The sequence below is a fragment of the Equus quagga genome, chromosome 1 (genome assembly GCF_021613505.1).
Source record: "Equus quagga isolate Etosha38 chromosome 1, UCLA_HA_Equagga_1.0, whole genome shotgun sequence".
Classification (NCBI taxonomy): Eukaryota; Metazoa; Chordata; class Mammalia; order Perissodactyla; family Equidae; genus Equus; species Equus quagga.
Window position 1 is genome coordinate 82062009 of NC_060267.1, and position 17760 is coordinate 82079768.

A 17760-nucleotide genomic window follows, 5' to 3' on the forward strand; every position below is an offset into this window, starting at 1 on the left:
AAAAGGTTACTTTAAAAATCTACTTCAATCTAAAACACAGGTAAAGACTAGAGGTGAGAAAAAATGACTGCGAAAACATTGTTAAGTGGCCACCAGAGGGCACCGTATCACAGCACTGTTGAAAAAATCTCATTTGAGACAGAAGGAAAGATTGATTTTACGTGAAGCCTGCAGTTTTAAATCAAGTATTTGCAATCCGTCACGTTGGATTCCACTTTCATTATGTTTCCAGAAAGAGAAACTGTGTATTTCTCTTATTACTGGCTGCTTTTAGAAGTTGTAATTGTGAAAAGGGTTTCTTTTGCCTTAAATTATCCCCAGAGCAGGACAGGTTGGGATTTACTTCACGTTAATGAGAGCTCCCTTACTGCTGCAAGGAAAATCAGAAGTGAGAACCAGCACTGTAGACTGCTGTCTGGTACCATAAAAGATCTAGAGAGCAATTTAAATCAACTCAGTATGATGAAGCATTCCTGTCATTACCCAAGATTGAAATTCACCTTCCTTCTGTATGTTTTTCCATTCATTTGTTCATTTACTCAACAAACATTTAATGAGTACTTACTACGTTGCCAAGCTCCATGCTAGAGAGTGTGTACCATGGTGAAGAAAACTGATATTGCTCCTGTCCTCATGGAACTTACAATGTGGTGAGTAAGCCATATGACTCAATCACAAGTAAATCTATAATTACAAGCTGCGATGAGTGCTATGAAAAAAATACACGTGTATAGGAGAGTGTATAACTGGGAATCATCATTTAGCCTGGAGCATCAGGAACTGTGTTCTAATGAAGTAACCTTTAATTGAAGGCCTGCAGGAAGAATACGATCTAATAAAGGAAAGGGGCCAGGCGTAGGGGTAGAGGTATACTAGAAAACATTCTAGGCAGAGGAAAGACCATGTATGAGAACCTTGATACAAGGGAACATAGCTTGTTTGGAGGAATAGAAGCCAGTACGACCGGATCATAGACAGCTTAAAAAAAAAAAAAAAAAAACCAAGAGAATAACACAAGACAGAACTGGTAGGTAGGCAGGTAACAGATCACATAATAGAAAAAAAATTCTTCTAAATCAGTTTGTTTCACCATAGAGCAGAGGAGTAGAACGAAGAATAAGTTTTCAATAAAGATTTTTCCAGGGTACTTTAAATTTCAAATTGCTACCCTGTCCTCATAAAAACACTTATACTTGTCAGATTAATGTGTCCTGATTTTTTTGTTGGGAAAAAAAATTTCCAAGAAAGTACCTGTAATCCTTACATTTAGGAAAACTGAAGAACAGAAAAGTTAATTGTCTTTCGTTTTCAGTAGTTTGCCTAGATGTGTCTTCCTTTGTTTTTATAATGCCCAGGGTTTGCCGAACTTTCTAAATCTGTGGGTTGATGTCTTTCATCAATTTGGAAAATTCTTGGCCATTATCTCTTCAGATATTGCTTCTGCCTCCACATCTCTCTCCTTTCTTTCTGAGTTTCCAATTACATTTATGTTAGACCTTTTGGCTGTGTCCCATATGCGTTTCCTGCTCTGTTCTTCCCATTGCATTTTTTTCTCTGTGCCTCAGTTTGGATATTTTTAACTGAGCTGTATTCAAGTCTACTAACTTTGTCTTCAGTATGTACAATCTGCTGTTAAACCCATGCAATGAGTTATTAATTTCAGATGTTGTATTTTTCAGTTCCAGATTATCCTTTTGATTTTTTTATAGATTCCAATTCTCTTGAAATTTTGCCTCTTTTCACGTATTGTCTAGTTTTTCTCTATTTTCTTAAAATATTAATATTAGTTATTTTAAAGGCATTGTTTGCTAACTCTAACATCTGGATTATCTCTGGGTCTGCTTCTATTGTTTACTTTTCCTCTTTATTAATGGTCACATTTTCCTACCTCAGCATTGTCTAGTATTTTTGATTGTATGCCAGACACAATGTATAAAAGAACCACAGAGGATTCCCTTTCTCCTGCTAGGCAGCTATGATGAGAGGATCATTAAATGCAGTTAGAAATTGAGATGGGTTGAGGACGGACTGCAGTTTTAGTACAGTCAGCTCACCTATGGCTCGTCTCTGTCTCTTGGTTGTGGCACTCTAGGCTTTTGACTGAGAGCCTAGCAGGCCCGCATCTCCTCAGCCCTGAAAGACTGCAACAGATTCAGTACTGCCCTTTGGTGGCTTGAGCCTAGGTGCCACTCCGCGTACCTTCAGAACCTGGCAATGTCTCCAGAGAGAGATGGTCATATGTTGTAGCAGCCCTTCTCTAAAGAGATTTTGTCTTCCCAGCACCACAAGACTGAGAGATTTCTTCATAGCTTTTGGGCTAGCCTCCCACCTCCTGCACAGTCAGCTAATGTTCTATGGGAAAACTGGTCTTGTGTTTAGGGCTCCCCCAGTTTCCAGTCCTTCATGCAAGCCCCAAACGACTGACAAAATCTCTTTCTGTGTCTCTTTCCTCAAGAAGAATTCCTTTGCTTGGGCCAAGCCTGCTCCTAACCTGTGCCCAGAATCTGGAAAGAAAATAGCTGGTGATCATCAGCTTACTTAGGAAGAGTTCTATTCTTTCTGGAATTTTAGTTCATTTAGTTCAACATGATTTTTGAACTTTATGTATTTTTTCTCAAGTTGTTGTAGCAGGAGTTTGGCTTGCTATATAACCTATTATGCCCTACTTAGAAGAGAAAGACCCCTACAAACTATTTGGGAAGAATCAACCTCAAGATGAAGGACTTCAAAATGAAAAGAACAATGGACTAATTACATAACAAAGTTAAGGAAAGTGTGTACCTGTGAGGGCATCACAACTGGCAGACCGATTATTGCACTGGCAGGGCAAGCAGCCATTCTTACTAAAGTCATAATATCCATCTTGGCATCGATCACAGGTAGAGCCGGTGACACCCAATTTACACTGGCATTTCCCAGAACTGCAAATAAAAGCAAAGACAATGAACAAAAGTAAATCAGCTTAAAATTTTGTTGCCTAACATTCCATCATACATGATCTTAATGTAGAAACAGTTTTACCTAGATTCTGGTAACTAGAATTATTGAAGGATCTTTGTTTTTAATTGGAAGTTGAACAACTTTACAACTACATAAATTCAATTAACATGGTACTAACATTAATCATTTGTGACAATTTAATCCTCTGCACTTGGGTAGTTTAAAATAAACGATAAAGGAGCCTTGGAGAATGTAAGTTCCCAGTGCTTACAAATCTTTGTTTACTAAGCACTGGGGCACGGAACTGGTACCACTTCTACATCTCATTCCTGGATCATTCCACAGTTCCATCAGCAGCCACCCTGCCCAATCTGGGGAAGAGAAGAAGCACCACCTAGCCTTCATCCAACCTAGCTTCCGGCTGAAGAATATGAATACTAAGATCTTAATGAATGTGAAAGCTAATATCCATTTAGATGCTGCAAACTTGATACAATTTTCTACTTTAGGTCCAGGCTCTTTTGAAATAATATTTCTGGTAATTAAACTAGAATTTACAATTAAGTCAATATGACTATAGTGGAGACCTCTGTTGCTTTCTGGATTAAATTCATATAAAAATTCTAGATTGTCGAATCAAAAAGACTAAAAATCTAAAGTAAGAAAAATATTTTGTTTAGTAACCCAACTCTTCCTGTTAATCTATTTTCTTTTCTTAGACGTCCATTACATCAACAATACCCTCTCTCTCCAATCAGTAAACGTAAACCTTTGCTGTGATTTTCAACTCCTCTACCTCTACTCCATGCTCTTACAGTCACTGATTCATATCCAATATATCACCAATTTCTGTCAATTTTCCTTTCAAAATATCTCTTAGTGTCATTATTTCTTCTACAATCCTCCCTCTTAGAATGGCCTTCCTCCTCTTCACCTGTCAAAAATTCTCCTGCTTTCAGGCTCATCTTTTTCCATCAAACTTTTCCCTGACTGGTCTGAAGAGATCTCTTAGCTTCTTGACTTCACATCTATACCATACATTTTAATCTTAATTATGATCTGTTCTGTATTCTTCCATATATGCAAGCCTTGCTTCTCTAACTAGACTGTTAAAGATCTGAGGAAGGCCAAATGTTGTGGGTTTTTTTTATTGTCCTCAAGACCTAGCACAAGCTTAGGGATAATGTACTATAACTATTTTCATTTCATACATCTTACTTGGTGAGTTTCCTGAATCCAGGGACCACATCTTAGCCATCTCGGTATCCTCAGACTCTAGCATAGTACCAGTTTGTTGTAAGCACTTAATATATGATTGATAAATAAATGCTCAATAAATACATAAACTGAATTTTAGAGTTAAGCACTGGGAGGGAAAAAGAAAAATGAAAGGCTACACTAATCACTAGGGTTCTCAGAACACCTAAAGTACTTTCCCTTTTTTCAAACAATGTGACTCTTCTTTAGTTGCTCATACTGAACCTCAAATTTTTAGACTTCATCTGAGTAGCTTTTGGCACAGTCATATTGGATGTGAGACAATATAAGATAGAACTTCTCTTCAATTATTATTATTATTTTTTAGAGATTCAGCTCCCAATAATGAGCCCCTATGGGGTTGTTGATTTTAGTTCAGGAGCCCAAGCTAAAATTGTTAATACTTACACAGCTCTTACACATATCAGTTAAAGTAATTCCTTACTACTTCCCATATTCCTATTTCTGTAATAAAAATAGAAGCTCTAAATTTGAGAGTTATTGGAACTCTGGGTTGAACTTTGCAGAATGGAAGTAAAGGAACTTTCAACCATGTGTATTCTACTTGTGGTATACAAACCTAAGGATTATTTGAGATGTGCTTCTCTGTTCACCAGCATCCCCTGGGCTAAATAATGAGGCTTTTGCCCTCTACTCCTAAAAACTATTTTGAGTAACTAGAGTTAAAGTTTACTTCTCTCTGCCACTTAAGATTCTCTGCACTATCCAAGGGTATGCCAGAAAGGAGTAGAAAATTAGAAAAACAGTTCCACATGGGATATTTTTAGGGCTTTACTCAAACAAAGCCAGTCTAGAGGGGAAAAAAAGCCAGGCTTATGTAAATAATCTATATTGTACATATCTCAAAGCCTTGTATCCTGAGAAGTCACCTATCAAACTCTGTATTCCTATCTTAAAGCTGTCTAGTGTATTAGTTTAAGCAATTTCTTGACTAACAAACAATTACACAGAAAATGTAAATTGGAGGTATCTGAAAGCAGAAGTGATGATGACGATGATAAAAACAATGAGCCATCATTTATTGAGGGCCTATGTCAATAAATATATATTCTCTCTAATCCTTAAAATAAGCCTGTTAGGTGGAAGTCATAATCCTCATTTTACTATTGTGGGAATTCAGAGATGCTAAAGGTATTGCCCACACCTAGCAAGTCAGGTTTCTTTATACAAAGCCACACTACAACCTCTGTACCATGCTACGTACCTCTCCCTAAGTTTGACTCTAAATTTGTACAAGAAATTTGCCTGCCAAATAATTTGAGACCTGCTTGGGTATCTAGCTTCATTCTACAGAGTCGATAGATTCTTCATTCTATAGATCCAGCTTCATTTTAAAGACACCACAATTCACCATTCATTTAGGTTCTGACCCCACTGAACTGTTTCTGCCTTGCCCAGAATAAGCTCCGGTCTCTTTTTTCACTGTTAGTAAATTTCAGGGCTTCCTTGACAAAAGCTGAGAGTTCTTAACTGCTCGAATAGAAAATGCAGCCTAGCAAAGTCTAAGGTTCTCAGAGACTCAAGCCCAAATATTTTGATGCTTAGTTAAAGCTTAATTAAAATTTGTACTGATCATAGTATAGAAGATGAGCATTGATTTTAAATATGCAACAGAAATTTACATTACCAAGCATATCTCTTAAGTAACTTTGCAAAAAAGAAAACAAAAGAACCTCCCGCCCCACCACACACACACAAATATACACAGTCTTACACAAGAATACCTCAAGGTATGTAAAGATCTAGCAAAGTAAATCTGTATTCATTAAATATGAAGTTCAAGAATATCTTATGGCCACAATAAACAACGAGTCCATTTAAGTCTCGCTATACTGTCAGAAAATTATCAAGGATATAATGTATCTTTCAAAGAATGTCTAACAACGTTCATTCACCAATTTCCAAGGCTTTTAAAGTGTTAATAAAAATATGCTTTGTCCTCATTTCTCTATAGACATTAGATTATTTGGTAGAGAGAAGAATAAATAGTTACTTTTAATGACAGAGTTTGCCCAACCCACCAGCTACAAGAAAATAGTATTATCTCGGAATGCCTAATCACTTAATAACATCTCACAACCACAATATAACCAGTGCTCTCAAAGTAGTTGCTATTCCTGTAAGTAGACTTTCCCTCCATAATTCTGCTCTGAGCACTAAAAGACTGATTTAAGCAGGGATCTTTCTCCCTGGAGAATATGATCCTTAGTTGCTAATTAAAAAAATAAAATCCTTGAGTGGCTTTTTGAATCTTGATAAACTGGCTGACTAGCCTAGATACCAGGCTTCACTTTTCCTGGGTAGATTTTAAAACAACAGGAAAAGAGGTGCTTTTTTTCTCTTTTTAAAAATCTACAGAAGGGAGTAGGAAAGTTTGGTTGCGAGGCTGCACTAGCAGAGCTTTTCCATCCCATGACTCATGGCCCATGGCCAAGTTCTGCATGTATAAGAATTAAAGCCCTCAGCAAATATAAAGCTTTCCCTGTGTGACTTCCTTCATAGAATAGCCTTTACAACACCCCCTTTCATGGTCTCCCTCTGTTAAAGACTGCTGAATGCTTTTTGAAGCAAAGGTCAATGATATAAATGCAATGAAATTTTAAAAAAAGGAACGCAAAGGCCTGTTAACAGACCACTCATGCTTATCCATAGGTTTGAATGAAAAGAATCAAAGACTCGCAGGTTCATATCTGGAGAAAAGGACGCAGAACTGGATTTTGAATAGAAGGCAGAAATCTATACTACTGGGATCAACCAACAAAGAATTTAAGATAGAATTTTCTCATCTGGTGTTACTTTTTACAGACATGAGTTAGTTGTAGCATGGAGAATTATATCAGAAAGAAGAATATAAAATTATTTATAAAGGAAGCACCAGCATTGTGGAACTAAGCTGTACTAAGTATAACTAAGCATATACTACACATTTCTTAAATTATCCCAAACAGAATTCTCAGATTTTCATATGGTGTTGGTGCTTAGTTATAGAATTTATCACACTTATAGGTGTGAACAATTATTACAAGGTTTTAGCACTTAAAAATTATCTCTTAAAATGTAAACAAATATATATTTGACATGAAGTTATTATTTTTTCAAAAGGAAATTCAGTGGTGTATCATCTCAAGATATGGTACATATTTATGTCACACAACTACTAACCAAAATGTCTTTTTAAAGATTTTGTTTCAGTTAAGATGAGTGAGTGTAGAATCTTCAGAATTTCCCTTTTTATACTCACATTGACTAGGGTGGGAAGGGTAGAACACAGGAAGGGAGGTATCAGGGTCTATGGAAAATTCATAGCTTGAGGAGACACAGAGAGCTTGGTTCAAATTCCAGTTCTGCTTAGTAACTAGCTGGGACCAAGTACTTATTCTATCTTAGACTCAGTATTCTCATTTGTAAAATGAAGACAGTTATACCAAACTTTGCAGTAGTTATTGTGAAAATTAAAGACTGCATATGCAGGGTACTTTGCACAGTGTCCAGCACATAATCAGCATCAAAAACGAAAGAACTACGAAGATGATGATAATGGTCCTAGATCTTGAATTTTTTATGAGAATTGTAAGAAGAATGGGTTAGAATCTTTACTAGGCAAAGACAGACAAGACTAAATTATTTCCTTTTAAAATTCTGTTAACAAACCTACAAAAATGGCAAAAATTTATGGGGTAATTACTAGTTTGGAGCAAAAATTGTGGCTAGGAAAAGAGAGCAGGTTATGGACCTATGGTAGAAACAGTTTTTGGAAAGAAAACTTCAAAACTGAGAAGGGAAAGGATCAGCAAAATCCTCCATTAGGTGAGACCAAAGCCAGCGAGACCCGATGTGCTTTTGTCCCAGCTAGTTAATTGATTTAATTTTCTAAATTGTCAAATGTCTTGGCATGTTTTGTTATCAAAAACATTGACTGTCAAATGTCTTGGCATGTTTTGTTATCAAAAACATTGACTGTCAAATGTCTTGGCATGTTTTGTTATCAAAAACATTGTCTATTTTATTCCTAAGAGTTACAAGATATAACTTATGTGTGAATGGCATACATTTCGATATCATGTTATCAATTTTAACTCAAGGAGTCACAGAATAGCTAAAAAGATAGAGTTCTAATAAAGGGAAATTAATTTATTCAGAAGTCTTGCTTTTCTTCCTGCCTTCTTCCTAAAACAGTTTACATGTTGGCACTCTGACATGGAAAGAACAAGAAACAGAAAAAAATAGATAACTAAACGTATCGACTTTCTTCTCCCTCTTTTTTAATAACTAAAAACAATTTAGTTTATGAAGAGATTGAAACTACTAGTTAAAATAGGGTCTGACATTACCAGAAAATTACTGATTATAAACTCTCTCAATATATTAAAAATAATATTAAAAGACAGCTAGAAAAACTTTTTCCAACCAGAAAAAGCTTTTACATGGGAAATAAACAAAATGAAAAGTTTTTAAAAATTCTTCATTTCATGTTTGGGTCATGGTTTTGTAAAGGTAATGAGAAAAACAGCTTCTCCTTTTTTGTTATGAAAGAAACTCAATAATTGGACATTTTGGCAAAAGACCATCTGCACTTAGTGTTCCTCTGTCTTTCTACAATTGTGGAAAAGACCATTATGCAATGAGCAAAGCTCCTTTTCTGGAGGAAAAAAAGATAGCTTTATTGTTGAAAACATTGGGCTATTATGCTAAACATTCCTTGTATTTTTGAGGGCAAATAGTCTAAAATATTTTTAGAGGAAATCCATATTCAGACAGAAATTCTTAATACTCAAAAAAGGTATTGCCTAAGTGCAAAAATATTTTCTGATAGCTGATCTTACCAAAATCAAATTTAAAAGTTTATTTGAAAAGTCAGAAGTAACACTTAACGGCAAAAAAATAAAAAGTGTCATATTTCCAGAGCCACAACTTGGGAATGCTAACTTAATACAACTAGGAAAGTTATTTCTTACTTTCTTCACTTTTTTTTAATGGAAGAAATACAGCCATAAGAATTCTCAAACCCACACAATTACTCCACTATTTGATAGAGATTTTCGCATTTCAAAAGTCATTTTGAAAAGAGAAAAAGCATAAGCTTCCAGTATCATCTTGACAAGAAGATGCTTCTCAAATATGCTAACATTTTGTATTCTTCTATAACCACTCTAAAAGGTTTGCTTAGTGAAAGGGTAATTATTAATATGTGATTTGTGTACGTGCTGTGTTCCAAAAATTAACTTGTACTTCCTAGAATCCAGAACTCCTTTTCTCAGAGAAATGACAGCATAAGTGGTGGCTTAGTTTCCAGGTGAGCAAACAAAAACCCGTTTAACTGAGAATGTTGATATTGACAGTGCTGAGGACCAAGCCCTTTATATCCAAGTACGAAGCCTTTGCCTTCTGAACCCTGCAGGGAGTAGAGTGGTCAGGAGGCAATATTTACATTTACTGAGTTCCTACCATGGGGTTACAAAGAAGGTGCATAGAGCAATGTTTATATTACTGAATTTAGTCCTTACAATAATTCTATGACATTCACTAGTGTCAGCTTTACCACTTTGTAGCTATTTGATTATTGGGCGAGTTGTTTTCATATCTGAAAAATAATAATAATCCTTATTTCAAAAGATTGTGAAAATTAGCTGAAATTACATATTCAAGTTTCTTCTAAATATTAGTAGCTCCATATATGGTAAAATATTAATACTTCCAAATCCCCAATTGGTAGAGCTTCAGCAATTGTGAACTGACTCAATTTTCAAGCTCACACAGCCAGAGGATAATCAGAATTAGAACCTAGGTCTAATTCTGGCATAGGGGTATCTGCAAATAGCTAGATACAGGTAGGAAACTAGAGCTCCCACATCTTAGAATTGTATTGAAACAGATCAGAAGCAATATCTCATTTCTTTTGTAATTATTTTGGCAAGTACGTAGAGGTAATCTATAATTATATAACTTAATAAAAGCAGCCAGAAGGATTTAATGTGCTCATCTTAACAGACTTGCAGCACTCCTAGAAGAAGCTTTTCATGTTAATCTTCTCCTGACTCAACTGCCAGTCATTTAAATATCTCCTCTGATGAATGGGATTTTAAAATAATTGCCAAAGAAATGAGATATTGCTTCTGATCTGTTTCAATACAATTCTAAGATGTGGGAGCTCTAGTTTTCTACCTGTATCTAGCTATTTGCAAATGCCCCTATTCCAGCCAGTTTCCTTGCAAAGCTTCTCCCACCCCCCGACAGCTTTATTGATGTAACTTTGCAAAGCTTTTTTAATCTTCATTTTTAAATTGTGAAATACATCGTTCATTCAGAAGTAGATAAATTAAAGGCAATATAATTTAAAGAATAATAAACTCAACACTTTGATACCCACTAGCAAGACATCTGAAGCTCCTTGTACGGCCTTCCTCTGGGGCAACTGCATCTCCTTCTCTTGCCCCAGAAGCAACTAAGTTTTAATCATTCTTTAGTTCTTTAAGAGTTTTATCATCTCTGTATGCATTACTAAATAATATATCATACAGTTTTGCCTGCTCTTAGCTTTATATTTAAAAACATCATTATGTATTCTTCAATGTACTTTTTTTTTTTTTGCCAAGAGTATTGTTTTTGAGATTCATCAATGTAAATTTGTATAGCTGTAGTCATTCATGTTTTACTGCCATATTATATTACACCACATGACTATAACCCTATTTATTCATTCTGCTGTACATTTGGGTTGTTTCCATTTGGCATTGTGGATAACGCTTTCATGAAGCGTTTCTTACACATGTTTTCTGGCACACATGAGCATGCTTTTCTCTAGGGTATATAGCAAGGAATGGAACTGCTGCGTAATAGAGTCTGTGCATGATCAACTTCACTAGGCAATGCCCGCCTTTTCCAAAGTGGTGGTAACAATTTACACTCCTATTTCCCATGGAATAATGGTCTTATTGCTCTATATCCTCACCAACACTTGACATCATCAGCTTTTTAAGTTTTTGCCAATCTGGCAGCTTGAAGCGGTCTCACATTGCGGTTTTAAATGCACTCTCCTTGATTATTAACGTGATGGAACATGTTTTCATGCTTATTGGCTATTTCAGTTTCCCCTTCTATAGAGTCTGCCCAAGTATTTTCGATATTGATTTGTAGACGTTCTTTATATATTCCTGGAAAAGCAATCCTTTGTCAGTTTAACGCGCTACAATTACCTTCTCTCAGTTTGTGGCTGGTTTTTCCACTCTTTTTAAAGTTTTATAGTTTCACAAAGTGTTAAGATAGGAACTCTGGAGCTCAACTACCTGGATTCAAATCCTGGCTTCATCACTTACTAGCCATATGACCTTAAGTAAATTACTTAAATTCTTTATGCCTTGGTTCCTTCACTTGTAAAATGGAGAAAATAATAGTATCTCTCTTGTAGGTTTGTTGTGAAGATTAACTCAGTTAATATGTATTAAGCATGTAGATCAGTGCCTGACATATGGTAAAAAACTATACAAGTATTGCTAGTAGAGTAATGTTATTGTTGAAGAATTCTTTCTCCACCTCAAGGTCATTAAGATGCTTTCCTAAAAGCTTTATGTTTTGCCTTTCGCATTTACATCTTTAATCCACTAGAACTTTATATTTGCATCTACGTAAGTTGGAGGCCCAATCTTGCTTTCTTCCTTATAGATAACCAAGGCTCCAGCACAATTCATTGGAAAGTCCTTACTTGTATCCCTCAGCTGTGGTACCTCGTCTGCCCATGTCAAATGTCTTTATGCACATGGGTTGCTCTAGGCTTTCTTTTTGGTTCTATTTATCTATTTGTCTATCTCTGAACCAATATAACACTGTCTTAATTACTATAGTTTTATTTTTCCTAAAGTTTTCAAATAAAAATTTTCAAAAACATAGCTATGTTGAAAGAGCAGTACTCTGAATATTAATTATGTATTTTGCTTTACCTAGCACCCCCTGACCCCTAACCCCTACTTCCTTCATCATTTTAGCCACACTCATTTTGCTTTTGCTCCAATATGCCAGGCATGTTTCTGCATCAGGGACCCTGGCTTGCTGTTCCCTCTATTAGCAATACCCTTCCCCCAGGGAATCCATATGGCATGCTCCCTTACTTCTTTTTGTTATTTATTCAAATGTTACATTCTTAACAAGGCCTCGGCTAGCCACACTATCTAAAATTATAATATCCGTTACTATGTAACATACAGAATGTCTGATTCAACAGGCATGGGGTTGGGCTCAAGAATTTGTATTTCTAACTAATACCCAGGTTACGCTGATATTAGTTTGGGGACCATCCTTGGAGAACTATTGCATTAAATTAACTGAGAAAATATCACTGCACTTATTTCACTCTCTACTTTTTATACTTCTAGCTCTGACTGGTAAAGCTGCTTAATTTCCACTTCTGGGCTTAGCACTGAACACTTAATCTGACATCATTTCTGACCTCAGAAGAGAATATTTAAGGCAATCAACCTCAGTGATCTGTCTGTCATTAAGTCCCATTTGCTACTGGTTCTTTTGACCTTAGTCCCCTATATTCTCAATGGCTGCATTACAAGTATTGTCCCCAGTTTCTTGATCCCTGGCTCCTGGTCCCAGTTGCCCTGCTTCTCCACTTCCCACCCCAATGGTTAGGTCCATGACACTTGCTTTCAGATCCCCCACATGTCGAATGCCTGCCATTTAAGCCCCAGCCAGTCAGGTAGACTCAGTTTTGATATTCATAATGCCCTAATTCTTGTCTTTCAAATGATTCTTTGTAGATACTCCCATTACTTCATGTTGCCTTCTTCCATGAAATATTTCTTTTCATTGCAGCCCAGATCTGATTTCTGGATTTACGTCTTCATGGGCCAGTCCTAGGAGGATGAACCATGCTCACTCACACCCAGACCTGCACTTACATTGAGACTCCCGCTGCCACATCCAATCTTGCCCATTCTATTTCAGGGTACAGTGGGGAGAGCTTTGGAGTCAGATAGACTTGAGTTCTAAGTTCTGCCATTTATTAATTAGTTATTAGCCATTTATTAGTTATCAATTATTTATTAGTTAATATGTATTGCTAAGTAACTCAGCCTCTAAGAGCAAGACAACTAAGTTTTTCTGAGAAGTCAGTGAGGTTACATGTGTAAAATATTAAGCATAGAAGTTTAACAGAGTTCATTAAATGTTAATTTCCTTCTGTTCCTCTTGCCGCCTCTCCTGGATTATACAGCTTCCTTAGATGAACAGTTTAGTCAAGAAAGTTAATACATTTCCCTGAAAAAACTTTTATTTCAAATATCTATAGTATCTGTTTTACTAGACATTCTATTCAACTGTAAAACACTTTAAAATATCAACTCAAGACCAGCAAAAGTAAAGCAACTAAAGAAATGGTCATAGTGTATGTGTTAGGAATTGGCAGAAAAGATGGAAGAGATTCTGTTATTGATGATATGAGCCATATTTTCATTACTGCTTTTGGCAATGTGAGAAGAGTATCTATGTCCTTCCTGTATGGTATGTAGAATAAAACTTCTTAAACTTGATGGTATCTCAGATCTCTTTGAGAATCTGTTGAATGTTATAGACCTTCTCCACAGAAAAGTGTACACATTCACCATTACATTTCATGTGCTTCCCTCCTCATAGGTTAAGAACTCCTGATCTCAAGCATAGGAGCACATATTAACTGAGAACTGAATGCCATGGGAGTTTAATGTAACGGAAAGAACATGGGATATGGTATCAGAAAAGCTTGAATTAACTCTTCTTGCTCTGGTATTTTATAAATATCCAAGCATGGGCTTATCATGTAAACTTTTCATTATTACTTCTCATCTGTAATTTGGCGGATAATCATCCTTACCTATCTCTCAGGGTTGTTGTTAGAATCAAATGAGAAAATGTACAGGAGAAAAGAATACTATTAATTGTAAATGACTTAACAAATATTAGTTTTTAAGAGTCCATAGAAAACTACCAATTTATAAACGCAGAAGCAAGCTTGAAAAACCTGAATTGTTGAAACACATGGAATATATAATACCAGAGAATTCATTTAATATATAAAGAACCATAGTAATGAAATTAATAATTCTTAAACTAGTTCTATACACTTTGAATGTCAAGATAATCAGGGCTGAAGCACTTATGTCCATTTTTATAGGAAATCCGGAGAAACTTCAAGTCCAAATCTCTCTCTGGGATTGACAAATTTAGATATTTTGAGTGGAAATCAAACCCAAGGAGAAAAAAAGATGAACGGTCCCATATTTCTCTCTACCCTCTAGGAAACATATTTCTTGCTATGAAAAAAGCCATCTGAAATGGAAAAAGTCATGCTGATTTAATTTTCTTTCAAGGGACACAGGGGTAGACAAAGTCTTCTCTGTGGGAACAAGTGTCCTTCTATTTCAGGCCAAGTCTACTAACGTAACTTTTAGGAGCTATTCTTTTAAAACTTTAGAGAAAAGATATTTAAAACATTAAAATAGGCCATGAATTCGATTGCATATTCCAACCACAATGTCCTACATCTAAAATGGCAGGTCTTCATGGCAGCAAAGTAAGTTTATTTCCTTATCCTGATTCCTCTTCAGGATCAAGGCTAAGAATTACCATTAGGACCAACTTTGTCCTCATAACAAGACAGTAAGACAATCCATATTCAATGATTGACTGTTATTTGGTCAGACTGACTGACTTTTTATTTTGTAACAATATTAGATTTAAAGAAAAGTTGTAAAGATAGTACAGAGAGTTCTTAACATACCATTCACCCAACTTCTCCTAATGTTAACTTCTCATGTAACCATGGTATATTCATCAAGACTGAAAATTAACATTGCTATAATACTATTAACTGAACTATGGACTTTATCAGAGCTCCCTAAATTTTCCACCAAGGTCGTTTTTCTGTTCCAGGATCCAAGTCAGGATATCACCTTATATTTATTCGTCACGTCTCCTGAGCCTCCTCCAATCTGACATTTTCTTGGTCTTTCCTTGTCTTTTCTGACTTAAAGCTTTTGAAGAGAACTGGTCAGGCATTTTGTAAAATGTTCCTCAATTTAGGTTTGTCGATGTCTTGTCATGATTAGACCAAGGTAACAAATTTTGAGGAAGAATATCACAGAAGTAACGTGCCTTCCTCATGTCATCATATTAGGGAGTATATGATACTCACCTGACTTATTACTGATGATGTTATCTTGATCACTCAAAGGAAAATTTTTCATGCTAATAATCTGTATGGTAGCAAAACTTGGGATGGTTATACACTTAGCTGGAAAATAAGCAGACGTTCAGTCTCTCAATTAACAAACCCTGGGGCCTACTGAAGGCAGTATAGTCAGAGAGGTGTTGATTTGAGTGTTTTTGCCACTTACTATTTGTTTGTTTTGGGCCAAATTATTCAAGTCCATTTCTTTATCTATAAAATGAGAATAATATCACTTCAATCAGTTAAACTGATAAATCATTTAAACTGAATGAGCTGATTGTTAAGATCTGTAACTTTGGAGCCCCAATTTCGAGTATCCTTGAAAGAATTTGGCAGTAAGGGAGGGGGTTCATCCCCCCAAGAACAATTGCTGTCAATAATCCTGGACGAGTAAGAGCATCATGACGTTAGTGAGCAAGTATCATCTGTCTGGTGGTTCAGGGCCAGGCCTCAACCCAGTAATCCCATGTAAGAATGAGAAACAAGAACATCAGCAAACTGATCGGAAGCACGTTCCCTTGACGTTTAGCATCAGAGGAGGATTGACTCCCAGAGTTATGGGGAAATTAGTAATTAATTGTCGGAGAATGGGTTGCCTAAAAAGGAGGGCACTGGATTTGTGCTACTGAGGCATATGAGTATCAGAGTGACTAACTGGAAAAATAAAAGAGGTATGCCTATATTTGAAGTCTGTTTGTGGAAAACTTTGTCAGTCATATAAACTTTCAACTTTCCCATATCTATTATATTTGCCAGTCCCACAGGCCTCTCTATAAAGATGAATAATTTTCAAAACTCAAAAGGTAAAGAGCCTTTGGATTGGATTTATTTTTAGCAACACAGAAAGAACATGGGGATGGGGACACCACTTGCTGCTCAGCAGCAACGCCTATGAGGGAATAAAAGTCCCATGGGATACAGTGGATGGTAGCAACTGCTGAAGCATAGGAAAGCAGATTCAATTCCCACAGCCCACAGCAAAGGAAGAACAGGAAGCACACTGAGAGGGATGGGCCTGAGAAGGAACCCTGGGACTCAGCAATTCTCGAAATTAAACTTAGAAATACAAACTACCTTTAGATTTGTGTGCATGTATCAATGCAAAAATCACAAACTTTCTCGGGAATGATGCACAGAAACACTGCTACCATGGGGCATAGCACCATTCTCACTCTTCGCTATTCTCTCAATATTCTCTCCCTTCTCACTATTAGTACTCCAATTTTGGCCCTCACTAGGCCCTCTCCCCTGCTTATACCCTCCCATTCTGCTCCTGCTAGAACACAGTGTTAATCTTTCTTCTGTTTAAAAATTGCTTCATGGGGACCAGCCCCGGAGCCGAGTGGTTAAGTTCACGCGCTCCGCTTTCACGGCCCAGGGTTTCGCTGGGTTGGATCCTGGACGTGGATGTGGCACTGCTCGTCAGGCTATGCTGAGGTGGCATCCCACATAGCACAGCCAGAAGGACCTACAACTGGAAGATGCAACTATGTACTGGGGGGCTTTGGGGGGAAAAAGAAGAAGAAGAAGAAAAATATTGGCAACAGATGTTAGCTCAGGCACCAACCTTCAAAAAATAATTGCTTCATGAATAAAATCCAAACCATGTCTGGCCCTTAAGGCCCTCTGTACTTGATCCCAGCAGGATTTGCCAGATTTATCTGCTCTGTCCCCATTCCTTTTCCACCTTACATCCTGTGTAAGCACATCTCTGAGACGTTAATCTTGCTGTTTCCTGTTTTGTAATGTCCTTTCCCACCTTTTCCGCTTCTGTATATCTAAATCCTTTCCTTTTTTTCAAAACTGAGGTCAAAAGCTATCTCCTCAATGAAACCATCTCTGATTTTTCCAGCTATAAATATCTCCCAGTTTCTCAACCTCCTTAACATTTTATCTTTATATTTTAGGATGTGGGTCAATTTTTACTTTGCATTATAATTATTTATATGTATTTCTTAGTGATCTTACTAGACCAGAAGCTCCTTTGGTCTTCCTACTGTCTTACTTATTTTCCACAAGGTATATTAAAGTATCCTGCACATAATTTGTTGAACAAATAAATATCTTGGTACCAAATACTACATTTATCTGAACTCAATTATTTGTACTATTAGCATATATAGAATTACAGATTTGGAGGAGCCTTTCAGAAGAAGCAAAATAAATGATCTTTTAATATTATCGATAACAAAACTTTAACTTTAAAATATTTGTTTTAAAAATTCAAAACTGGACTAAAAGTGGCTTAATAAAATGGAACAAGTAGAGGAGTCTACAATATGGTTTAGGCAAAGTAACATGTTTGATCAACAGCAACTATGTCAATTCACTGTGAC

At 36.3% G+C, this 17760-nt stretch overlaps 1 protein-coding gene across 1 annotated transcript in view; it reads right to left on the reverse strand.

Annotated features, from left to right (window-relative positions):
- The window catches only part of MEGF9 (multiple EGF like domains 9), an 81776-nt gene that overhangs the window by 12783 nt on the left and 51233 nt on the right, over window positions 1–17760 (reverse strand). The window contains exon 3 of the mRNA XM_046662153.1: window positions 2782–2921. Coding sequence (XP_046518109.1) covers window positions 2782–2921 — 140 coding nt within the window. The remainder of the gene's footprint in view (window positions 1–2781; window positions 2922–17760) is intronic.